At 41.4% G+C, this 26,515-nt stretch overlaps 1 protein-coding gene across 1 annotated transcript; it reads right to left on the bottom strand.

The window, feature by feature from the left end:
- Positions 1 to 289: 289 nt before the first annotated feature.
- Positions 290 to 10,495, bottom strand: LOC106856484 (astacin-like metalloendopeptidase). Its single transcript, XM_014881824.2, has 13 exons — positions 10,412 to 10,495; positions 10,184 to 10,208; positions 7,932 to 7,948; positions 7,532 to 7,556; positions 6,616 to 6,687; positions 5,667 to 5,801; positions 4,922 to 5,039; positions 4,013 to 4,191; positions 3,814 to 3,898; positions 3,293 to 3,420; positions 2,217 to 2,332; positions 1,577 to 1,802; positions 290 to 567 (listed from the first exon to the last, which is right to left on the bottom strand). Exons 1-13 carry the CDS (start codon positions 10,478 to 10,480, stop codon positions 542 to 544), a joined length of 1,221 nt encoding a protein of 406 aa, XP_014737310.2. The 5' UTR covers positions 10,481 to 10,495; the 3' UTR covers positions 290 to 541.
- Between the last annotated feature and the right edge of the window lie 16,020 nt (positions 10,496 to 26,515).

The raw sequence follows: 26,515 nt of genomic DNA, 5'->3' as shown, positions 1-26,515 counted from the left end.
TAAGGATATAACAGAATTGGTAAGAGAGAAGTCATTTTTGGAAGCTGAAATGTTAGGCTGGATAGGACTCTGTCCAAAACCTTTTTGTGCTCAGGACTGTGAACACCATAAAATTATTTTTTTAAAGTTTGGAGCTGGTCTCTTCAGCCAGCTAACTGAACCCATGATGATGTCTGTGGTATACTTAAGAGAAATCCCTATGACTGACTGAATGAAGGGGGCTAAGAAGTCAAATCACATTGATAGTGTGTTTGGCTGGAAGTGACTACTGGAAAAGAGAAATGGAAACTTTTCTTTAATGAAGCTTTTTATTCAATTGTTAAATAGAAAGAGGTAATAACTTAACTGTGCATACAAAAGGAGGAGCACACCAGATGTATAGAATTTGTACATTTGTATGGCTTGGGAAATAAACTCTTACAGGAAGATGAAAACTTTGATTCTTAATAGAATTAAATTTCATACTGATCCAAGCCAAGAAAGGAACAAAGTAGGAAACACATAATTTCAATATTCACAGAATAGGCTCTTCTTCATTAAGTCAGTTGGATCTTCTTTGGGTCCTCACTGTAAATGAAATGAGAGAATACTTAGCTTTCAGAGGTCTCTGAACAAACTGTAGCATCTCTAAAATGTGTACATACTAAATCACATTTTATCGGCAGGTAAGATTGCTTTATATTTGTGGACATCAATGTGGCACAGGGAGTTCTTTTTATTTTTCTTTCCTTCCATAGCAACAGTGATCAGAAATAGATACTACAAAGAGACAATGCAAAATTACTGGTTTGTTTGGGGTATATGGCCAAGTTAGTGAATTTCAGTGGATTCGTGCAACCTCTGTGTGCTTGTTCTTATCCCATGGCAGTCCCAAGGCTGCATGATACAGCCAAGCTTCCTTTCCCACCAACACAAGTGCACGGTTGTGCAGTTGCTGTACACACAGGAATTCCTTTATTCCAGCTGGTACATGCTAACTCAAAAGCCTGTGGTCACTTAATTGTTTAGCTGTGGCCTTAGTTCTTAATTAAATGGGTCTGAAGAAAATGTGTTCTAGCTGGAAAGGTTCCAGAAATCCTGACCATGGAAATGCTGCCTCTCTTCTTGTCCTGGGGCTGGGTGACCTCATTCACCATAGATCTGTCTCACCCTCTGAACTGTGTGATTAAAAACTGCACCTTTTCCAGGGGAATTATATATTCAAATTCTGCATTATGATTTATTCTCTTTCTGATAATTTATTTTTCCGAAAGAGATTTATTTCTCTTTCTGTGCTAGTGGCACTAGCAGTGTCAGTCAATTGATGGCCCTTATTGGCAGGTGCTTTGGAATGGCACAGATCTGATAGGGAAGGTGAACAGTGTGTCACTGGGCTAACCCTCTTATCCTGAGTGTGGCCCCATCTGCATGAATGAATAAATGGGGCCAGTGTAGAACTGATCCCTTATGTCAAAAGCAAGGAAGGAAGTGATGACCCTCATGGAGAACAGCTCTTCAATGTTTTTCCTGAGTGAATAGAAAGGTTGATTTGACCTGGAACTGTTTTCCTTGCCATTCTCCTTGTTCTCAGACTTACCAGAAGTAAAGGTGGCTTGGAAACCAGAAGCTGTATGGGCATCATCTGTGATGAACTCTACAAGCATAAGATTACTAGAAGCAACTAAGCCATTGGGTATCTTTGATCCACAGGTCTTGTCCATTAGAACTGGAGAAGACTTGCTGGATCCATCATAAACTTTAACATAATCACCCTGACAGCCTCTAGTTTCCTGAAGCTGAAAGGCTTGGAAGTGTAGGGAAACCTAGAAGGGAAGAGAAAATCAGCTTTTAATATATAAGTATACTTCTTTCATGGAATGTCCTTTAAACCAGACAATCTAAGCTGTAGCCAAGCATGGACTGACAGACTAGAACTGCTTACCCAGCTTTGCCTCCCTTCCCCTGAAGTCGTGGGGTTCAGATCTAATCACTGAATGCTCCCATGCTCAGGGAGCTTTGTCTTGATTTTGCAAACTGAAGCCCAACATGCGGAAGCTTTTCAAAATCACAACTCTGCATTGTCTTTGCCTATTCCTGCCTTAAGCACATAAGAAGTAGAGACTAGTCTGAAACTTTTCCCATTAAGATCTCATCTGTCAACTGCTGTACAAAGCACAAATGCTTAACGTGGAAATAAGTTCAGCCATATTTCAAGACCACTCTTAACCTGTGGTTACCTTTCTGGCTCGGGTTCGGATCAGCCAGACACAGTTGGTGTTATCTGAGTAATTCTTTGGGTAGTTGGCAGATCTCAGTGACCCAGAAGGTCCATCAAGAATAGTGCTGCAGCGACCTGAGGAAAAAAATGCTTGCTTCAGGATTGCAGAAGGTTTCAGTCATTCACAACTACAATCTCTTCAGAATGGACTGATCTCTGTTTTCTGATCTGACAGCATTCATTTCAGAGGACTGGTACATCTTGATTAAAAGGAGGAATCATGCTGTCCTAATTTTCACATAATGCATCAAAGAGGAAAGTAAAGTAGTGCTCTGAAAAGCATTTAATTTTTATCGATTAACTCTGTCATTTATCAAGATATTTCTTTCTGCAACTCTGTAAATTGTGTGAGAAGTTTCAATTCACTGCAGCTGGTGCCACTGTCTTCCACTGAGAAGGGAAAGTTAAGTGATGTCAGAAGAGTCAAGCACAAATATGATGCCTCAGTAATGCTTAAATTCTAAGTTTAGGAGGAGCACTTGGGGTGCAATAGGTAATATTTTAATCAGTTTTTTTCTGCCCTGATTGAATAAATTTCTGTGATTGTATATAAATTTTTTTTCTACCAGAAGTTACATATAAAGAGTTTAAACATACAAACTTAGAATGACAAACTTCTGAAAACTGGACAAGGCAACATGAAACTGTTCAAGTTCAAAGGAGCACACAACTGTCTTAAATACCAGCTGCCATGAGGAGCAGTGATGTCTGGCTCTTTTGGGATTTATAGTTGTGTGCTGAACTGTAAGAAACCAAATTACTCCATTGAAGTTTAAAATGGGGCATGCAGTTAGTCCAGTTGCACAGCAGCCACTTATGCTAATAGCAAATGTGTTTGATTTAATTTAGAGGCAGTTTCCATTTTCTCACTAATCACAATGTGCCTTCAGCTTCACCTTTGCATTTCCTCCCAGAGTAATCCCAGTGGGTACCAGGAATTAATGAGAATAGTCTCACAGTCTGATGAAAAACTGCTGTCTCTGCAACGTGCCCAAATCTGAGTTGAAGATAACAGGGTGGCTTTGGGATACTTACTGCAGTTGTAAAGTTTGTTGATTTTGGCCACATCCAAGTTGCTCATCCCTTGTCTCTGTCCAATATGTACTGATCCATCAGGAATTGGTACAATAGTTGCTTTCCCAGTGGTATTGGAGAACGTGTATCTGAAAAGAGCCACGAGAAACAATGCTCTCTAAGCACCATAACTTCTTTCAGGGTTCAGTAGGATGCTTTGGAGGGAGAACAAGAACTGTACATAAGCTGTAGCTGTGACTAATAATGCTGTTTAAACAGGACCCATTGAGATGTCCACCAGTAAGCAGAGTCAATGTCCAGATGCCCTCCTTTGCCCCCAAGCCCAGCAGTGGAGGGCTCCCTACAGGAAAGCTAAGGGATAGTGTATCCCAAACCTAGGGAGCAGCTTGTCTGAACTGACTAAATGTGTTTTTCCCAGAAGGGGAATTGGGGAAACTGGTAGTGAGGAGAGAGTTATGATAGAAACTAATTCTAATGTAAGATTTGAGTTCCTAAAATAGCAATGCCATGCTGCTACTTACGGGCCATAGTGCATTACTGAGGAATAGTCATACGGAAGACCCAGGTTATTGGAGTTTTCAAACTTCTTGAAGTCTGGTCTGTCAGCTGTAATATATGATATTGTATTTAGAGTATGCTTCCTACTACTCCCTTCAGGGGAGAAGGGAAAGCTGGGATGTGTCAACACCACTTCCTACACTGAGGAGTCAAAGTACTTACCAGGACTGATGTACTCCCACATGATCTTTACGTGTTTATCTCTGTCACTTCGAGAGTGTTCGTGCAAAAAGCCCAGAGCATGCTCCAGTTCATGCTGAATTACTCCTTTCCACATGCAGCCTCCTTTCATCACAGAGACTGTCTGTCCACCTCCTACTTTCCCATAGTTGGACCAGCAGCTGAGAGAGGCATTGAACAACAACAGAATTATGGGATTTTTATTGGCAGGCAGGCAAAGAGGCAGAACAGAGAACCTTGTTTCACACACCTCCTGTGGGAGTGGAGGGGTTCCTCTCTCTCCACTGTGATAATCAGAGTTTACAGAGGTGAAAGTGACCATGGCATATAAAAGAGCCAAGTGTATGATCATTGCTAAATCTTTCTGGAAGACTTTTGTTAGCACAGAGGCTCCTGAATTCTGATTTTACCATGACTTTAACTCCCTTGAAATAACTTTTTTTTTCTTTCAAAATACTAAAGACAGTATCAGAACTGGACATAAGATGGAGATAACATTTTCATTTTCTCATAAGCTCTAACTCTGAGCTTGACAGCCATCTCTCTTGATTCAGAGAACCATTTATTTCATAATTTGAAATTGGTCTACTTTTGTAAATAGGACCTACAATATTCAATATATGTTGTGCTGAAGTGTACACTATACCACACAGAAAACATGACCTCAGACATTCTTTCCCCCTTAATGGTGCTTTTCCACGATTTGTATTATTTCAGTGTCTGCAGTGAGTTTCTGATGTACCTGACGAGCCCTTGCACTTATAAAGTATACAAGGCAGATACCTTGGCACTTTGATAAAACAAAAGCCTCTCTGAGGTCACACAGAATCAGTGTAGAAAAGGATTGAAAAATAGAGTAGAAATAACTTGTTAATTTATAATTCAACTCACCCATCAGCAGATCTAATACTGAGGTAGTCACGTTCTGCCTTGCGCTTCACAAAGTTAATACAAGTCAGTGCTTCAAATTCTGCCATGGCATCATGAATCCCTTTCACATGGTTCTCCTCTGGGGAAGAAAGGGTTAATTTTAGGTGTCACAGGCAGACATCAGCAGGTGCCATTAAAATCCCATATATTCTCAAAAACAGAGCAAATGAGGAACAGAAACATTAGCCTAGGTTCTTTCTTGTTTTTTGCTCAGTACTGAATTTTGTTTAAGGGTTTTAAAGCCTGGCACAAGATCCTCTTTATCAAGATATTTATCCAAATGTATTCAGGTGCCTCTTTTTTCAACAACTTGTTCTTAATTCCAGTGGTGTTTTTTTATGTATCTTATTGGACACTTGGAGACAATTATGGGAAAGTGTTTTGCTGATGAAAACCTGACCATTGAAGCTTCACTGTAATAGTCATGAACCTTATAAAGACAGGTATTCTGGAAAACACCATTAGAGGGAATGTTTAATGTTGTCTCCAAGAGAACAGTACCAAAACATGATGCAGGCAAAATGTCTCAATGAAATTTCATCTATTTCTCATTCAGGTCCTTGTAACTTAAAATTTATCTGTGTTTGCACAGCACAAGTAAATCCTTAGAATTTGATTTACCCAACTGTTTGTGCGCTCACTCAATGTAAGTTTTTCTCTGAAGCACGCTGGACAAAATCCATTTAAAAAAAACTAATAAACCCACCATAGGTAGGATCCAATTCATAGGGAATACGAACAATCCCATCACTGGACTGGGGCCAGTTGCAATGGCGACAGTTGATGGCGCTGCGACTCCTCCGTGGAACTATGTCACCTTCCTGCAAGAGCTGGGAGCTGTCTGGGGACACAGAAGGGGTGGAAACATTTGAGACATAAATTGCTGCACGTTTGCTAAGCACTCCTGGAAAAACAAGCAGTCACAATAGTAAGAATGATGTTTTACTCTGGTAAATCATCCATCATGTGACACTGAGTGAATTATCATCAAATATCTTCCCAGGAAGGTGCTGGGTAAAAACAGGAGGTGCCAATAAGGAAACCCAAGGAGGTGGGCAAACCAAAAAGAGGAATGTTGTCAGGAGAAAGCTGTAGAAATATTTGATGTCTCTTTCTACAAACTATTTTACTTCAAGTAAAGTCACTTGACTCTTGGAGGAGAAAATGTGAGAAAGACAAGCTGATAGATCAGGGAATGTTTGGAAAGATCAGGGAAGAGGAAGCCTGGAGCAGGGAACATGGAACTGACTGCAGCTTATGTAGGAGTCTGTACTGCAAAGCCATATAATGGCTGAATGCCAGCAATGCTTCATTCAAGAAAAAAGCAGTTAAATAACAAAGCATACAAATATCCACATTTTCTTTTTATGCCCAAAGAATGACAAAGATGTTGAAAGCTAAAGCTGAAGAAACTGTCTGAATAGTTTTTTTAGTTGCCTCCACACCTGGGAGCGTCTTCAGTACTGACACAATAATTTTGAGATGCTATAGGGCTTCAGCAGACCACACCATAATCCCAGTGGTATCTCTTACATGGTGCTATGTAAGATGGGAAAAAACATTTGCACAGATTGTGGTAAGACATCGTACCTCCTACATCACCCCAAAAAAGCAACAAAGACAGACCCCTTACAACAGGAATTTGGTGGCATTACCTTTGTTAACTTTCAGAATTTTGTTAAAAATATCTTCGTCCTCCTCATCAGTCTCTGTAGGTGAAGGAGATTCTGTGCAGAAACACAAGAGTATCACTTTCTCATTCCCAGAGAAAACATAAATCCTGATTTTTTACTCTGATGAAGCATGATTTTTCCAGTGATGCATATAAAACTTACAGAGCCTATTTAGGGACTGGAGGGATGTTCAATCATGTAGATGTTTGTTCACTGACACAATCTTGAGAACCTCCTAGGTTTGGCTATTTTGGCATTAACCTAGTCCCAGGAGCCATTCTCCTTCAATTATTTCATTATGTCCCTTTATTTTTTTTCCCTTAGCAGTATTTTTAGGCCTGACATGGCACAGTTTTACTTCTTTATGAACAACTCACACTCAAATCCCCAGCATAAGATCCCAGAAGCAAAAATGGATAGAGAGAAGTCCTGCTACTTCTTGCTGGACATGATGACCTCTTGAAAAACCCTCAAGATCAATGAAATTGGAACTGCATTTTCCCTGGGTAGGACTGATGTCCCCACCTAAGCCCAGCATTAGGGACTCATGGGCCTTGCTAGCAAAATTAGCCAGCTCTGCACACTGTGCAGCAAGTCTTGACATCAATAAAAAGTAGAAACACATTACCTCTGTGCCTCCCCTAATCTTTAGAAGTGACTTAATTCAGGACATTACTTAAGCAAAGCTATTTTTAGCACAAGTAACAGCTGAGGTTTTTAGCAAGGCCAAGGAATTAGCCAAAAACAAGAGACCTTGCTCTGCGTGAAACATTGTGGTGAGTGCATTCATTTAAAAGTCCTCATAAAGGTTAATTTGTGTTAAACGTGTTATTTTCTGGAGCAGATAACAATCAGTGTATCCCCTCAAATATGTACTTGTAGATGGAGTAATACATACCAAATATATCTTCTTGTGTAGTAACCTGCAAGAACCATACATTAGTATTATCTCACAATTTATAATATAGCATTAAACAATATAACATATAAATTATCAACAGTGTCCAGGCTACCATTGGAAGTATCTTTCACTGATGCAGATTTATATACTGTGCCATGTGTAAAGAGGTACCATGGGTGGTAGATACTCTTCTTTGGTACCATGGAAAATAGGAATACCAAAAAGGCAGATGTAATATGAAGTGTGGCATAAGTTTCAGATACACTCTGATGCACAGCTGAGCAGAGAAGACTTTGCTGCACAGCTGTAGATTCAGGTGGAGTACAAGAGTCCTGACTTTACTTTCCACAGTGTCAAACCCCAAAGTGATCAGAAGAGCTGAATTAGCTTTCCTTACCTCAGTAGGTTCTGTTGCTGCAAAAAGAAAACAAACAAACAAAAAAGACAAACATTAGATTCTGAATGCAACTCCACAGTGTTCAACAGCATGGACCTCCTCAGCCATGGGAATGCCTTTGGGAGATCCCTTTGAGAGGAGGGGAATGGAGTGCACCAGCTGATGCACAGGCACAGAAATTAAAAAGACATTTAATCAAACAACTATGGAAATTCCTAGTAGATTGTGCTGTGGAACAGAACCCTGATCACTTACCATCTAAGAATCAGTAAAGCATTTTATCAGTTTCTGTGTGGAAAATTACAAAAGAAACCATTGACAAAAAGTGATTTGTCCCCAGATTTCTCTGCAACAGGTGCAGGCTAACCAGCTCAACAATATCCCCTGGTTTCACAGTGTCAAAGAATGAGGTTATAACGTGTGATGGAGGTTATAATTTAGCATGGGGAAAATAATCTCAGCTTCAGTATGTACCTGACAGCAGCTTGGTACCATTCTGAGTCCCAAGGTGCCTTTCTACTGTGATGCCTTCTGATTTTTACCAAATACGGGATTCTAGATACAAACCAGAAGTGAAAATCTGACCTAATGTACTCATTTTTATCTTCACTGTTATAATATCAAAAAAGTTTAAAAATTGGAAGGACCTTCAGAGGTCATCAGTTTGTCTGCTTTCCCTAAGGCAGAAACAGTTTTATCTATATTATTCCTGACCACAGTTTGTTTGACCTGTTCTTAAGTGTGATGGATATGTTGCAAGCCTATCTGGCAATCTCTTCCAGTTTCCTAATAATTGCATCTTCCTTGTCAAAGTATGAAACAATTTTGTTTTTCCTATTCAACACTGAAGCAGTGAACACTCATGTAAACAGTTATAATTTCCAAGCCCGTCTGTGCCCCAAATTTTACTATAATTTTTTTTCAATAAAAGATATGCCAAGTTCTATCACACCTTGCAGCACCATTCCCTTTTCATAACTATTGATCAAACGTAATGAGATGTCTTCCTTTTCAGACTATCTAGCACCCACAACAGAACTGCTTTTATTGAGCCAAAATAACTTCAGTCTGTGTCTTCAGACTGTTACTTCAGTTATATGGCAATGGAAGTCCACTGTAATGATGGTGCTTTGTTATAGAAAAATTCGACCAGTTCCCACCAGCTGCATCAGAGAGATCCATGGCATCTAAAAACATTCTGCAGGGAAGAACATTTTCGAGATGGGTTGACTGGATCCAGAATTTATGCACCCAAGGGGCACTAGATTAACTGAGTAGTCAAAGTCAGTGGAAATTAGGCTCCAGATTCCTAGGCACATAAAACCTGCAACTTCTTTTTAAAACCCAAATGAGACACCACAGAAGGCATTGGCCATCTCCTTGATGAAATGAACATCTGATATGATAGGGCTTTCAAAATTATACAGCTCACATTTTCCCTAAACTCTAAATACTGAAAGATGCCTCAAAAGGCACAAAAAAGCAGTAACAACAATAAATTAAAACTCATTGTATGCATTTGCCCTAATAAGCCTGCAACTTTGAGTCTGAGCAACTGACTGCCTTAAACTTGAGCAAGCATGTCCCTTGGCCCCTTCTAAATATATTGAGCAGTGATTTTACAACATTCCTTTTTTCCCATGACATAAATGACAGTTTAAAAGCAGAACTTGTCAATTTTCTTTTGTCACTGACTTGCTCCGACTAGTCAAGCAAATTTTTCCAAATTTTTCTTTTTACATCCAACCTGTTAGTTTCTTGCTGTAGTTAAAGTCTGCCTACAGTTTTCTTTCCATTGACCTCTGAAAGTCTACAATTATTTCCTCGTATTTTGCAAGTTAACAAAAGCTGTTCAGCAAAGCCTGTTCCAAACCAGAACAAAGCAAAGCTTCCTTTGATGCCTGACATCTCTTTCTCATCCAGCTGCATTGAGGTAGTCAAGGAGGAAAGTGATTAGCAGTCTTATTATAACATTCAACTCAATGAAAAGGTATCAATGTCTAATTAAAATTTTATTTTCAAGCGTGTGTGAAAGCACATCTAAATTAACCTAATAAACTATGCCCCAAAAGTCTGTGTAAAGCACATCTTTATAAAAACACATCTGCACTCAGCTCAATAACAAGTTATGAAACATAGCGTTATTCAAAAAGTCTGCTTTCACATGCTCTAAAAACAAGTCAAAACCAAGTATGTAGTAAGCAGTCAAGAAATAACAGTTGTTTTTAAAATCCAGTATAAATCCTACTTACTTGCTGTGCTGTTTTCATAGTTCTCCTGCAAAATCAACAGGTAAAAGTCATTATTCTTCTATAGCTGACAATTGCAGCAACAATATTATCAAAATCAGGGTGAACGGAAGAACTAAACCGTTACATCGCCTTTATTTACTATTACATTGCTAATATTTTCTCGCAGCAAATGCATCAAAGCGGGCCTTGGCGGCTTCACTAGATGAGGCGGATGGAGCCGGGTCTCACCTGGATGGGGAATGCCCGGGCGGCGCGGAGCAGGAATGCGGCGCAGAGCAGGAACCAGCGCAGCCCCATGGTGCCGGGACACGGGCAGCCCTGGTGCCTTGCCGGCCGGCAGCGCAGCCCCAGATATACCCGCAGAGCCTGCTCTGCCCGGCCTGGGACAGCCCTGCCCGGCCAATGGGAATCCCTGCAGGAGCACAGCTCTGCTGCCTCCACGGCCGCTTTAGCCCCCGGGCATCCTCATTGCTGTCACCGCCATCTGCAGCATCCCTCCTCCTCCTCCTCCTCCTCCTCCTCCTCCTCCCAAGGCCATTCCTGCCGCTGCCCACAGCTGGCTCAGCCTCCTCACGCTCCTGCTGCCAGGAGCTTCCTCTGCTTCTTGGAGGAGCTTTCCTGAAATGTTCGCTTTGGCTGCTAGCACACAGGAATCCATTATTCCTGGATAACTCTCCGGAGAACGGTGTTGTGAGGATTTCAGAGCGCAGGTGACTTTCTTCTTTATGTCACTGAGATTACAGGAGGCCGTGACAGCACTGTGCTGCTTTTTCACATGGCTACCCAGTGAGCTCATGACTGTGTCTTCCCTGCGACAGCTTATGGTTCTATAAGAACAGATTTTTGGGTTTTCCTGTGTGCTTCTTGATGTTTCGGCACATCAGGAGCATCTTCCAGGTTCCATTATTTCCGGCAGTCTGAGAGTTACAGGTGCCCTTACGAGTTTTGTGACCAGCAATCAGAGAGGGGGAAAAGAGAGCAGCAGCATAAGCAGCACTTACTCATTTTGAGAATGATTAACAGATTTGCTTTGCTGGAGTGCACTTGCCCAGAGGAAGCAGCGAGCAGATCTAGCAAGAAACGCTTGTAGGAGGCAAACCAGCAACCACTGAGCCTCTTAATCACAGCAACCTCTTCTCACAGCAAAACTCTGCTTACTGAACCATTCGCTGAAGCTGCTGTGGCTGGGAAAGCTTCTGGTCTCTGATACACTTTTGGTTTGTGTCAGAGTACATTTTCCATGCATGGAAAAGGAAACTGAATTATAAAATGCACTGGTTCTGTCTCTAGACCGTGCTAGTGCTCAGATACCCTCAGAGTAAGTTTTAAAGCCACTTATTCCTTATTTCTGTATTGAATAAGATGCTCTAGAGACTCTCTATGCTGGTGAAAGAATCAAGAAGCAGCATAAGACTTTCCATCTATTTGTCTCCAAATCATACCCAGTCAAGAGTAGGAATTAGATGGAAATGAAATCTGAATTGTGTTGGAGGGGATTACTCTTTATTTCAGTGATGGAAAGTTCACAGTGCACACTGCTCACTGTCTTAAGAAAGTCTGGATTGACAAAGTCCAAGGATAAACTTTTATCACCCCCAGAGGGAGGCAGCATAGGGGGATATCAGTTTTCTCTGCACACTGGCTGAAGGAAGGTCTGCCCTAGGTTAGTAAACAGCAGGGTGGCACATGGTCCTTGTGGCCATGAAAGAGCATCAAGCAGCCTTTGTCAGCCTGTTAATCCTGTTGTGTGTCCTTTGTGCACATAAATGTTCTCAACAAGCAATGCTAAGTGTCTTCTTTTAATATTTGTCTCTCAGAGGGATTAAAATCTTCCTTGTGCTCAAGCAAAGCTGTGCAGCTCTGGTCTAGAGTGGGAGAATGATTCTCCATGTTTTTCACTCAACACAAGGACAAAACCAAAGTCCATGATGCATGCCAAAACCATACCAAAACCACCCTGCAACATGGGGCTGGCACATAATCTGCTTTCATTAGAGTTTAGGGGGGAAAAAAAGGAAAAATCAGAACACTCTCAGGGAAAACCAGTCCAGGAGGAAAAAGAAGGATCAGAGGTAGTGAGGGCATAAAACAAACTTTAAAAGCAAGATAGACAGGTTGGTAACCTCAGCACCTTTGTAGCACATTATTGGGAAAATACTACTCCTGAATGACTGATTAGCTGCCTGTGCTCAGGAAAGAGTGAGGCAAAAAGGATGCAGCACGTTTTATCCTGGAAATGTTACTATGCTGACACACTAAACAGTTCATGGAATAAATTGCTGCATGCCACGTTTTCCATAAGCTAACAAGTTGTGCTGATGGGGGAGGTGGCTTTTTGGGATCAGGGATGTGGCTGAAAATGTTGCAGCTGGCAAAGTACCCATAACAGAGTGAGGGGGAGTGCTGGTACTCGTGGTTCCTGCCAGTTCTGAAGATCTTATCACCTTGTGCCTTGTATTTAGATTCAGTATTTGGTTATTTTCCAAAGTGTGGTACTTATGGAGGAGGAATTGTCAGCAGGCCTGTTTTCACTATCAAAATAGACTCTAATTTATTGAGATATTGCAAAAACAGGACACAGTTTTACTAGATACAATAAAACTGGTACCTCTAGTAGAGAAAATACCACAGAAATGGTTTTGAACCCTTAGGAGCCAAACAAGGACTTAATGAAGAGAAGCTGTCTTTGCATGTATACACAAAAAGCATGTGGGAAGTTTTGTCAGACCCGAGTTCTCCTGTCAGCATATCCCAATTTCTGGTGGACAGTAGGGATTCCACAGATTCTGAACATATGAACAATGATTAGCAGATGTCCAAAATAAACAGCAAAATGTCAAAAAGTACTTGAACGATGTCATAGTCCACAAGAAGTCTCTCAGCAAAAAATAGCATTGCTCCTAAGTGATCACTACAAAACTTGGAGTTGTGCCTGAGGACATAAACTTGTTTGCAGAAATCTGTAGGAGTAACCAAGAAAATAATATATAGACATACCAATTAAAAAAAAAAATCTTTTCCCTTTTGTTGATATGGGAATTCACTGCAAGTATATATAGTTAAAATCAAAACAGCAGATGCATGAAAGGTAAAACAGTCCTGCAGAAATCTTTCAGATTTTGTTCAGCCATATGTCATTTAGTCACATGTGTTATTCTCTTTGGAGTCTTTCACTGTAAACAGCTCCCAAAATATAATGTAAACCATCAAGATTTAGTTATGGAAAAAAATTGCACTAATTGCTACTAATTGCTGTGCCATGAAATGTAGGAAAAAAAGAACTCCAGGAACTAATAGAAACCTTTATGTCAAATAGTTTGTGGAAGTTATGTGATCACCACCATAACTAATTCATGGTAAGATACTAACTAATTTTGAAAGTTTAAAATCATCTGGCTTTACCAAAACCAACCATTGAAGCAATGGCATGGACCACAACACATAACTGAAATTGCTGTGGATTGGCATCACATGAATAAACACCACACAATTACATATGCAGTCTGGGGTTAATGACAAATCTAAACCATATTGTTTTAGGTAGAATTGCTCAGTATCATTTCCCAGGAATGTCTGCTTTGTACAGCATTCCAGTATTTTGGCTCACTTTCATTTGGAAAAGGAATTCTGGTTTCCACTGAGCTCTGGATTCATGAATTCTGAACCCCCATCCTCTGCACAGTCTGCTCTTGTGCAGTGCTTTCAGCTCAGTGCTTTTTGTCTCCCTCTCACTAATTCCAAGTGCCCTAATCACACAGAAATCACTTCCTTTTCTGTGGTGTCTTTATGATCAGACACTTTTCAGATATAAATCAGTCCTCACACAAGCTTTCTCTCTTCTGGCTTAAAGGACTTTCAGCCCTTCAGTCTAATAATTCCACTCTTCTTGATTCTACAATTATATTCCATTCCTTCCAAGTTGCCTGTACCTTTTTGGCAGTGCAGTGATTAGGAGTGGACAATTTGAGGGGAATTCATGCCAGGCAGTACTGCACTTTCCTGGTGGAGAGTATTACTGAAGCTCTGGCAGCTGCTGAGGGTTTCACAAATAACCAGCACAGACTTCAAGTCCCTATATTGAAGACTGATGTGTTTTATAAAAGACAGCTCTAGACAAGTCAAAGTGGAGTTAGAAGCTGTTTCCCAGTGCCCATGACCATAGCATTCATAGACTTACTTGTCCTTCATGTCCCTCTCCACATTTCTTCTTTGGATCCTACCTCTCAGAGAAGACCTGGAGTTGTTCAGGTTCTTGTTCCATTTTCTGTTTTGCTTTCCATTTTTGGGGGCTTCCACATCACTGCTGACACCATCTGGAGCACATGATTTGCAGGTTCTTTAGCAGAACACTGACACATGCTCCATGATTTCAATGACGAGCTCCAGCTCCAGTCCTACCCCTGATTGTTTCTTGAAAGAACTCAAACCTAAAATGATGAACATTGGTTAGTCACTTTTCTATTCAAAGAGCCAAACCTAGAAACTCTGAACTTTAATCTGTCTTCAGAAAAAGGGCAATGAAGAAAAAAATTTTTTCTTGCGATGCGTTCTTCTTTACAAAAGAAAAATATGGAGTTAGAAAAAAAAAATAGTAAAGAAAAGTTGGAATGGCAAAAACGTTGCAACTTCTAAAATAAAAGTTGAAAACATGTTGATTTTAATTTCAAAATAAGATTTCAAGGCCAAATTTAGCAAAGCATAATTTACCAGTTAAACTAGCATTTGTAATGATGTGTGATCCAATGGCTATTTGGGCTAAAGGAAGGAGAATGGAAGTGATGAAACTGGAACTTTAATTTGGACAATTCTAGTAATGAACTTCTGATTGCCTTGAAAAAAACAACAAATTCCTTCCTTTTATCAGGAGAAGCCATCTGATTTGTCTGCTGCCCTTAGGTGAAGAAAGGATGGATCAAAGGGTTTACACGATGTTTCCAGCCTGCAGAGCAATGTTATGCTGATTGCAAAGGAATCCATGTGATGGGGTAAGGTGCAAGCTGTTTGAGCAGTGCCTGGGGTCATTTTTGGTCTCTGAAGGGAGACACCCAGTGCTGCCCCAGCTGGGGAGATCTCCTTGTGACAGATTATGCAATGCCAGCCAGCTTCCCTGCTTGGTTTCATCTCCTGTGAGCAGAAGTGTCCTTCAATACATCAGGGCACTGCTCAAATATCACTGCACTGACTTGTTTTTCCTTTGTCCCTCATCAGAAAAGCTGTCCGTGCTGCTTGTCTCAGTACCTGTATCAATACCTTTGCTTGTCATTCACATATTTGCTTCCCAACTGTCCTCTAAGCAGAATTTTTTAATATTTCAATGAGAATCTCTAGAAGGGTGTTTGGCTCTCATCATTTTTTCTAATGCCAGTTCCCTGCACAATGTGAATTGCACCCATTCACCAGGTTAGTTTATGGATTTGTTTCCTCTTCTGGGAGGATAATTTGTAGCTCCTCTCATGTCTCCTGAGTAGGTGAGTTTGGACACTTCTGACTTTGTCTGGATCCACAGAAAAGTACTTTAGGAAAAGTTAAAGCTCAGCTCTTACAGCCCCCGTCTTGTTTTAAGTGAGCTGCTATCCAGGCAGATACTAGTGGCTAAATATTAACATTGGAAAGATTACATGCTAATAAACTTCAACGTCATTAAAACAAAGAATCCGCCTGCACGTTCCAGGAGTCTTTTGCCAAAGAGAGCATTTGCCTGCAGAGAAGCAGCCAAAGATGTCTGGAGCTTTGACCACAATAATTGATGCAGCGTGGGTTCCCGGGCAGGCAGCACACCCAGAGTGTGCTTTGCTGGTGTCCCCTGTGAGCACATCACCAAAGCCTGGTGTGCCCCGGACAGCCACACCGAGGGCCATGGTGTGCCCGGGGGGCTGAGGGTCCAGCCTGGAGCAGCAGGGTCTGCCAGCCCGCCAGGTGGGACAGCAGCAGGGCTGGGGACAGCAGGGCCAGTGACTGGACGGGCAGGTTTGATGAAGGGATGCTGAGGTGGGAAGGGGAGGAAGGGTGGGAGGCTGAAGGCTCTCCTGCTTGGTGCTGGTTTGCACAGCCTCAGCCACCCTGTCACCTCTCATTGCAGTGCTTTAGTTGTTACAAGGAAATAATTCGGGTTTTAAAATCTACTGCTGACTTAACTATTTAACAGGAAAAATACCCTTAATCCCCTCTCAGCCTCTGAGGGATACCCGTTCCTGCCATGCTAGGGCTCCTGCTTAAGGTACACACAAAAAATGCACCATCACGGATTTACCCTTCCAGCAATTCCATCTGGAAAAGGAAAGAATTTTTCCCCTATTTTGCGGCAGGAGGAGCTGAACGTGTACATTTATATCTGCACCTCTCTCCCCCTTCTACTACTGATTTTATTTGGGTCACCAGGAATTTCAGCATTTTTTACCTTTGAGACTGGAAGGATCCTGGAGCATGAGGGTGCCAGTCTATTGCTTCCCCCATTCCTTTGGAGAAGAGTGGACCTAAGAGGGAACAGAGGATGGCTGCTACCCAATCCATGAATTATCTATCCATGATGCTTCCCCGGGGAGCTGTGGCTACATTATCCTCGGCTTACAGCTGTGATTACATTAAAGAAAAAGCTTCCACAGGGGCCTTTCTTTTCCACTCACCTGCAGCGACTCTCCCATTAGTTACTGAACACATTAAAGGCACATTGACACATTACCTATAATTACAATTTCTGAAGTCCTTTACAGGGGTCCCTCTGTTGCTCAGTGAACACATCGCTCTCCTCAGAGTAAGTGCAGTTGAAATAAATTAGAGAGGCTGCCTTGAGATCTTCTGCTAAAGAGAAAAGCCTATCTATGTTTTCATATATAATTTATTCTAGATTTATCTAACTAGCTGATAGAATCATGCATGGCTAAGCTTTAATGTTAGGGCCTTCGAGTCTAGGCTTTTGGCTTTAGATTCATCTTTGCTTCAATAGTTTCAATTCTCCTCAGTGAGCTCAGGTTTGGCTCTCAGTTTACAGGTTTGTATGCAGGAAAACCATTTATTTGTACTGGAAGTTTTGAACTGCAGCTCTGTTTTTTTTACAGAGATGGTTCTGTTTTAATCTGCACATGATGCAGCATGAGTTCAGCAACAAACCAAAGTCAAGGCACTCTGAGAAATCTTCTATTAGAGGCCTGCTTCCATCCTTTGCACATGTATTCGCCTTCTATCTCTGATAAGAATGTCATAAACAGGCTCTGGGTGGACATTTGTATTCCTCCTTTAAATAAGTCAATTTTTCTTGTAGGAAATTGAAGTAGTGAATGACGTGAAATATTCAAAGTGGTTAGTCTCTGCAAATGAAAGAGGGTGGAGTATTTATTACTTTCTTTATTCTGATAATCTCTTCTGATCTTGAAGAGAGAGAGGCCCATGTGATACTCGTTTTGAAACATCATAAAAAGGAGAAGAGAATGTAGAGCTCGTCTCTCCAAGAATTTATGAGGGCCATAGAGGCACTCTCTGTGGCCTGCCATTAAATGAATTATGGCTGTAGTAGCCTCAGACCACTGCAATTCTGGTATCTTAAGATCTGTTGAAAGAACAAGGACTAAGGTTCTGGTTTGTGTGATGACATAACTGAAAAGAACAGTAAAATGCAAATAGAAAAAGAAATACATATATCAAATGGTCAAGTCAGCCTTTTTTACCCAATAAACCAGAAAAATTCTCACTTTTTTGCCCAATCATTAAACTAAGTGGGCAGCAGACTGGCTGACCTACTGGTCCTCACAGGAGCAGGACCACATGCATCTCTGCTCGTGGGTGTACTTGACTAAAGCAGACTGAAATAAATGGGGATGTTCTTTGCTGTCACTGAAAACACTTGTCTCAAATTATGAGCTGGTAGGAGACAATGATATTTTTCTCATACTCTAGTGTATGGTTACTGCAGAACATGGTTATCCTAGGGTGATTTAAAGAAGCCTTTTGTTAAGCAGTATTTCCTAAATTGCAATGCATGTGTGTGGCACCACATTTGGCAGGGACTGGGGTCTTGTGTCTTGTCTTTTCTCAGGCTGTGACACGACACAAAGTGGGCCCAGGAGCTTCCTCACAGGGCCATTAGTATGACCCAGTAGGCACTGTGCATTCCACTGTGTCTGGAACAAAGTCACCTAGATTTTCAGGATGTTTACACCATCTACATGGCTGTTGTAACAAAAAAATAAAAAGTAAAGTATGAATCATAGTGTGGTTTCCATGCCCCCATCATTTCCTGATCTGTGCAGAGAAAGCCAGGCTGGGTAAGATGCTGTAGGCAGTCATCTCTCCTACACACCTGCCATGCAGCCACTGAAGATTACACAACTGTCCCTGTTCCACAGACAGGGGCCGACCTTTCCCTCCTACTGTCTGGTACCAAGTGTGTCACAACTTTGAGCAGAAATTTTGACACAAGATTTATGTATTTTGCCACAATTTAGGTGAACTGCAAAATTTAAACTTTGTTGGAACAAAACCTCTTTGTCTTCTAAAGCTTCTAAAGCACAGCTTCAGCATGATTTAAACTTTATCACATTTTTTTGTCTGATAATGCCATGAAACACCTTCAGTGGAACTGGTGCTTCAGAGGAGTGAGGCTGCACAGACAAGAAGAGCCTGACAGTGATGAACAAAGTGTAAACTGCTGCTGATGTGATATGTGTATGCCATGCTGGGGACATCCAAGATGCACAGGCTTGGGTGATGAGGGCTTTTGATATGTAGTGGTGTGAGAGAAGATGTTGGATAGTAAAGACCACTTGCATGGGAAAATCATGAGTTTTAATATGACCATGTTATGCTTAAGCTCATTTGAAGTCTCTTGGGAGAAGTCATCAGTGTCAGCCAGATTTCACATTGTAAGAAAACAGATCAATCAAATGTTGGTATGGGATCTGTAATCTATTTATGAAATATGACAGTGGGAATGGATCAGGAAAAGACTAAGTGGAGATGAGCTACAGAGAAAGAAGAACCATCTGTCCTCTCAACAGATAGTGGATTCTCACATGGTGAGGGAAAGGGAACACCAACAAAATGAACAGATAAAAGGAAAAAGAGGAGGAGGGAAAGGTTTATGAAAGCAGAGGGAGGATAAAACTGAGTTTTGAAAGCCACAATTGTGTCCAGGAAAAAAAGATGGAGTGAGCTGGCCAGAGTAAGCACAGCAGTGAAGTAGAGACTGTGGAAACCAGTGTGGAAACAACTGAGGCAAGTAAGGGAATTTGCACTAAGTGTTTTACTCTTCATCATTACTGTGTCAGGTTTCCTCCTACTGTACCTAGGGAAGAGCCTCTGGGCCACTTTGTAGATCTGCAGCTCAAAGATTTTTACTCTGGAGTTTTGGCAGCAGCCAGGGAACAGCTGAGGACACAGGGCTTCAAGTCAGTGAGCCCACTGAGGAGAGGACAGTCTTCTGAAATGTAATTTGGGCAGCTGTGAAAATTAAGGAAATTATTTCCTAGAGCTGCTGAAAGGACCACGCATGGGAAGGCTCCTTCCAAACTTGGATGTAACTTTTTCAGTCTTATGTTAGGGAAGGGTTTTGCCCCAATGACTTTGAGGTACTAAGCAAGTACAGCCCCCCTGGGACAATCACTGTCATTTCCACCAGAGAAGTGCCTAAATCCTGAAGGTGGTGTCTATCTCAGATCATTTAGATTAGCCCTGACTGCAAAGCTGTCAATAGCAGTGCTGGCAGTAGTGCAAAATATGAAAGACCCACTGCTCTGTTTCTCACTGGACAACATCAATTCCGAGCAGCACTCACCTATCAAGATTGACCAGGACAAGGTCAGATCTCACTGTGATCTCAATCTGAAAAGCTAAACGTAGCATGTATTTCTGCAAAAAACCAAAACCATCTCAATGTCTGAACTATTTCAAAGGAAGGCATGGTGGCCAGAGAGATCACAGCAGTAGAGAAGTAAGGATACCATAAGCACAGATCTATGCCACTCTTGCACTTAACTCAGTAAACTCAGTGAAAGTCATCTCTCCTGATAGCTGGAGGCTGTTTTTTGAAAAGGCTGTTTTTGTAGAAGGTGTTTTTCTCTCGACTGGAAGGTCTGGCTTCATGATCTTATGTGCCAACTTCTTTTATCAAAGTGGCTGGCTGAAATTTGTATAACAGCAGTGTCATGGAAAATATTCCAAAGCCTGACAAAATTTTGTGGGTCACAAGGAATGGCTAGAGGTGAATGTGAATAGAATATAATTTCTCAAGTTTGGAACTAGAAGATGTGAATCTTTCTTAACTTCAATTATTTTTTCCTCTTTGTTCTCTGTCTCTATGTCAAGGAACAGGATCAAAGAACATCATCTTGGGGAAAAATGTTCCTGTATTGTTCTTGATATTATAAGGATTAAAAGTGATTTACCATTAGATGTTAAGAATTACCACTGCTGAGGTACTTGCAGCTTCTATTGATGGAGGTAGCCAGGAAAAGACCCCAATAAATACAGGGAGTGACTACATGGAGCAGATCAGCTCCCAGTGTGTTCACTGTGCCTTCCTGCCTGTGCCTCTTTGACAGGTGGAGGGGACACATGAAAACTTTCACTGACACTCAAAGGAAACATGGAAGGAAACAATAAGAGACCAAGAGCTGCTGACAAACTGCAGCTTTACATGAGTCAGTGACTCAAAATAGCGTTTCCAAAAGCCAAGCTGGGTTCTCAGGGTTTTACCTAAAAGACATAGGAAATACAGTTTGTATGGCATGTGATGTCTGCTAGAATAACTACAGGCCTCTCTGACCCCATGGCATCTCTCTGGCATGGGCCAAAAAAAAGCTTTTCTGGCTGCCCTGAAAAGCACACAACAAACATACAGGATACTTCCCTCTTGTTTTGAACATGAGTCCTACTTGAATCTTCTTACACTGGAACTGGGAAGCTGATCCCTAGCCAGTTTCTCCCATATACTCAGGATTTTAGAGACCTCTTTCTTCCTCCCTTGCAGTATCTCTTTCCTGGGCTGAGGACCTGTAATTTGCTCTTTCATTCCTGTACACAGTACCAGTTCCACACCTTGAGTCGTGCGTTCTGATCCATCTATGAACTTGATTTTGACATCCTATTTTAGACTGGAAAGGCAAGAGCTGCGTGTAGCAGTTAAGGGAAAAGCAATCTGCTCCAAAACTGGAATTAACTGACACAAAAGCAGATGTTGCTTCGGCCGTTTTGCTGCTAGTTTGATTCCTGAAGTGCAGTGAAAAATAAGACAGCCTTTTTTGATGGGTCTTTCCTATCTTTCTCTGGAAGCTTTTCTGCAGTGACAGTGCTATCTGCAGTCTGAGAGGCAGTGGGATGAGGAGCCAGAGGTGGAGGACAGAGCCTCCAGGCTCTGCTGCAAGTCCAGAAGGACTGCTTGCCTGCTTGGGCTTTCTCACACTCTTTAGGAACGGTACCTCCTAAAGAACAGTTTTGGTTACTTTTTTTTCAGCTTAATACCACACAGTGCTGCTCATGTTCCAACACAATTTCCATGGAATTTTGCCACGGGAATGAGCACACAGATCTTGCATAAGTCAGGCCACAAGTGCCAGGTTGGGTGTAAATGAGAAAACTCCCATGTAATCATGGTGTGTATTTCTAGTTGTTTAAACTGTAATATCAGCCAGTAATTTGGAAAAATATTTTTCTTTATCTACTCATTTTTTTGGAGGGAGACACATATAAAACCCAGATGTTTTCAGTATATAACCCTGATTCATTATCAGAGTGCACCTTATCAGCAACCTATTCACAGTTCATTTGCAAATAAAATGGTGTTATCCTGTACTTTAAGGTTTAAAGACAAGGCTGACATGAAAGTGGATTGAGCTAAGGCTTTATAGGCAACCATAATTCTTGAATTTCCTGGCTTTGCAGCCTTAACATATTTGAAGATATAATTTTAACTAAGAGTACGAGATCCAAATATTTTCTCTGAAAAGTATCCTTTGCAGCATTAGTGTTGCAAAGGGTTGAAACTCTGGCATGTTATAAACTCGAAACACAAACTGTAAGAAAAATATTGTCACCTCTAGGAGGCAGCCGTTTATTGCAAATACACAAATGTGCACTCTGGTGTCTGGCACTTCGGAAGGCTTTGAAGTTTTCTCAAATCTCCTGTGATTATTAAAAAAAAAAAAAAAATCTAGTGGAAATAAATGTACACTTGCAGTGGAACTACCTGCCCAGAAATAAGCGCTGCTTCTCCAATCGATCAAGAGCAAGTTCTCACATTAAAATGAATTAGGCACAAAAAGAGCTCTATTTTCTTGGATTTTCAATAGCAAATTAGCAGAGTTCAATGGAGAAGCAGGATATCCATCTGAGCTGTTATCTGCTCTCAGCAAGATGCCCTCCCCATACAGGAAAGCATTTATTCATTTGCTTAACCACCTGCTAATTGGGCCCACACTTAACCTTTTGTCTGCCGATTTCCCCAACAACACTGTCCTTTCAGTTGCATTTCCACTGATACATTTTTCTTTCTTTCCCCTGGGTCTATCCTGAGCTGGAGCTGATATTTTTTCTTCTGAATCTGCATTACTGAGGTGCTGAGACCTCACACGAAAGCAATTCACCTGGTAATGCACAGACATTGTTTTTCTGCTGGACTATGTGGTATGATGCGACCTTCTAAAGCTGCTTTTCTATTTGCAGCTGGCCCTTCGATGCTCTCAGAGGAATTGTGATTTTTTGAAAACTTACCTCATACAATAATACTCTCTTCACATCCCACGTGGTCCCTATGTACATATGGAGCAACGGAGGACAGCACCACCACATCGGTGGTGTCATGGGTGGTTCAACATCAGTGTAACCACAACCGAACAAAAATAGTCCCATGAAAACAATCTGCACAACACCAGGCTTGATTTCAAAACTACCCCTGATGGATGACCCTCTGCAATCCCTCAGAGATCGCTCCCACAGAAATTATGCTTATTGCTGGAAATCGGCAACGTTTCCACTCTGGGTTTATCTGGCATCAGCTTCGGGTAACACACAGTTTGCTCAACAGGACAGAACCTCTATCATCCAGAGTTTTATTCCACAACTGGGTCCCCTAAGGATTTGGACCAAGACACCCTTTAGCCTTTTAATCGATAGAGACTGTCCTTGAGGCACACTCTGATCCACTGCCTCACACCCCTTAATTAATTCATATGGTGCTTTCCTGAGCTCCCTCTAATTTTCCTTATTTTCCAATAGTGTAGCATCTGCTACAGCAGTCACACCAATGCCCAACTCTCATGTCACAGACCCTGCCTATTCCTCCCCAGTTTTTGCTTTTTTTGCTCTCTAGTTTCTAGCATTGAGTCTTCCACCCTCTGTCAGTATTCATCCAGTGTTGCTGCAAGAGATGTACAACAGTCAGGTTCAGTAGTTGCTGGTGACAGGGGGTACCTGGCACCCTCCTGAAACAGGTAGAGTCATAGTTTTTACATAGATCTCTTGAATCCCACAGATTTTCATCTCAGGACAGTGTAGTGTCCCAGTTCAGAATCATTAACCACAAACCCTACTCTGCATACATGCAGCTAGCTGGACCCTCCACAGTGCTAAATCCTTGCCATCATCCTGAGGGAAGAAACGTGGCAAAAGACTGCACACACAGCTGGCAGGTGCTCCTGGAAGCCTGCAGGTTCCATTAACATCAGGCGAAGCACCCTGAAGCTCGTTTTGTTGAGGTTGATCATTGTACAGCTTCCTTTTAGAAAATGATTCTTTGTTCTTCCTTTAATTACTTAATTTACTTGATTTATATCTACAGGTTTGTTTCAGTGACAGTGATGGAGGGACCAAGCCCACATTCCTCCCACAGATCTCCATTCTTTATTTTCTTTTCTTTTTGCATATGAATATGTAGAGAGAACTGCTTTGTCTTAATAGTGCTACAAAGGATTATTTCAGTAGTTTGTTAATACTTCACCATCTGGTGGAGGAATACTTCACCACTTGGAGGAAGACAGAATCTCTTTCTTCCAGCTTCTACAACCTGAGGCAACAGCACACAAAAGCAGAAAGAGTTAGATGCAGTCATTGCAAGCACAAGCCTTTTACCTTCACTTTTGTTTTCACAATCTTTCATTTACTTATTACACAAAACGCATGACAGCCTTATGTGGTCTTCTGTTCCTAACTGACTATTTCAGTGCCCGAAGTGGATGATATAAACACCTTGCTGTGATCTGGAAAGTTATTTTAGATCACCATTCTGTTTAAACTGTTCCATTTACGTAGCACAGAATCATATAACAAGTCAATACAAGTGAAAACATGAGCTTACACCTTCAGGCTAAATCTGACTGTCACAAGGATTTCCCTGAGGGAAAAAAAAAAAGCCTGAACAACTTTATTTTCCACTTCCATCTGTTAACTCACACTTCTGCCTGGTGAAATGCCTCAGTGAGAAACAGAGTCTCTGATACCAGCCCCTGATGGAGTAGAGAAGGCTGAGTCAGGGAAAGTAGTGTGCAAACATCTTTCATTCAGATGTATGTCAGCTTTTCCTTCTGGATTCTGGAGCTTTAATGTGTGTCTTCAATTGTCAAAATAAAGGTTGAAAATCCCACCTGCTTATTCAAGTGGTTAGCAATTATATTAAAAGGGGAGGAGGGGTTTTTAGTGGTTTTTCTTTTTTTCTGTTAAGTCATGAACTACAGCTAGGCAATGCAAAAGCTCTTGTAATTCTCCACGTGATCTGTGCTACCAAGTCTTCATTAAGAGTAAGCCTCTTTTATACAGCCAGTGAACAGAAAGGCCCAAAGTATCAGCAGAAGAGCTCACAGCAGTAACAAAGAATCTACAGGCACCAAAGGTTTACTGGTACCTTATATTTTGTCATCACAGAATATTCCTGTCTGAAATAGCAGAAGCTGAAAACCATGGATATGCTTTTGCCATTCTTATACATGCCTTCCATCAGAATCGAGAGAAAATATGTGGATAGGATGACTGTGAAATATGTTGTCAGGCCTGAACCTGCCCCTAAAGTCTGGATTGCAAAAACAGGCTTTCATCTCCCTACCTTGGCAAGTCTCTTTCTAATGGCAGATGTGACAGATAAAAAAGCTGTGTGATTCTGGACACGATCAGTGTGAATGTCCAGTGAGAAATGTCATCACCTGACCCCAATTTATCCTGCTACTGCTTTAAAGAAAAATAAGTGATTCAATTATTGGGTGTTGAAACAAGCAAGTGTAAAGATGACTTTGAAAGACATTTATGGCCCAATTTATTTTAGAACAGAATGTACTAAAAATAAACAACCATGCAGTGGCAGTACATGCCAGAGCTATAGTTAAATTATGTATCTGTACATGCATCAGTACACACACAAAAATCTGAAATTTTTGGCCTGTCACTTGTAGAAGCTCACATACTGATAATATTCAATGTCTGGGGACAGCTTCTTTGTTTTCCTAGCAATGGCAGCAAAAGGCTGTTGCCTGGCTGTTACTATTAAAAATGGTATCTGACAATGATCCTGTACCTATTACATTTCACATCAAATGCAATTTCTGGCAAGGAAAACTTAATTTTCCTATATAAGCAGGCAGAAAATATCTCAGAGATGATGCTATTAAATTATTGTCTTGCAGAGAAACTTTGGTGTGACCTTACTTCTTTGCATAATTCTCAGAACAGCTTGTGGGAAACACATCAAGACTGCATCTCATGAATGGACTGAATGCCTTCTCCACTCTAATTCTCTTTCACTGTATTCTACCCTTAACAAGGTAGAATCTTTCTTCCTTTTCATGTGGTTTCCAGATCCCTGGTGTCTCTGTGTTAGATTTCATTAGCATTCTAGGAAGAAACCATCCTGTGGAGGAAGCCAAAGGCATCTAAAGAGTGTGCTCATCTTTTTTGTCATCTTTCAGACTCTTCTCACTTCTCCTTCTCTTGGGTGGTGGTAGAAGTCCATAACAACATGGTTCATTCTTCAAACTCAAGATGAGACCTCATGGCACCATGATTACAATGTCACCTGATAACTGTGGGCTGAATGAAATAGCTGTTAGATAAGTCAGAAAATGGTTGGAACAGTCCACTTGTGGCAGAGAAAATTCCCATCAGAAGAGGTAAGCACAAGGATGCTGCTCAAGACTTTGGAATCTCCTGAGACACGAAGAGCAAGAAGCAAAGGGATCATTCAGTCAGATTTCTCTACCTCCTCTGTGTGATGTTCTTCCCAGTGCTGAGCACAGGGAGAGGTGTGCCCGTGGTCCAGCCTGGTGTGCCCAGCTTTTGTTCTGGTAGATTGAAGACAAAGCTCAAGGTTTTCCTTCTGTGGGCTGAGCTGAAAGACCAGTTTCCACGGGCTCAGCAGTTTAT

The sequence above is a fragment of the Sturnus vulgaris genome, chromosome 6 (genome assembly GCF_052056855.1).
Source record: "Sturnus vulgaris isolate bStuVul1 chromosome 6, bStuVul1.hap1, whole genome shotgun sequence".
Taxonomy (NCBI): domain Eukaryota; kingdom Metazoa; phylum Chordata; class Aves; order Passeriformes; family Sturnidae; genus Sturnus; species Sturnus vulgaris.
Note: the sequence above shows the minus strand (reverse complement) of the source record. Positions and strands in the feature narration are given on the sequence as shown.

What these genes read in the sequence shown, in the direction of transcription:
- LOC106856484 (XM_014881824.2), bottom strand. Translation starts at nt 10,480, where the DNA reads ATGGGGCTGCGCTGGTTCCTGCTCTGCGCCGCATTCCTGCTCCGCGCC. An exon ending in AATTCTGAAAGTTAACAAAG is followed by an intron (nt 5,802 to 6,615) that starts GTAATGCCACCA and finishes CTGTGTCCCCAG; the next exon opens with ACAGCTCCCAGCTCTTGCAG. An exon ending in TGAATTGGATCCTACCTATG is followed by an intron (nt 5,040 to 5,666) that starts GTGGGTTTATTA and finishes TTTCTTCCCCAG; the next exon opens with AGGAGAACCATGTGAAAGGG.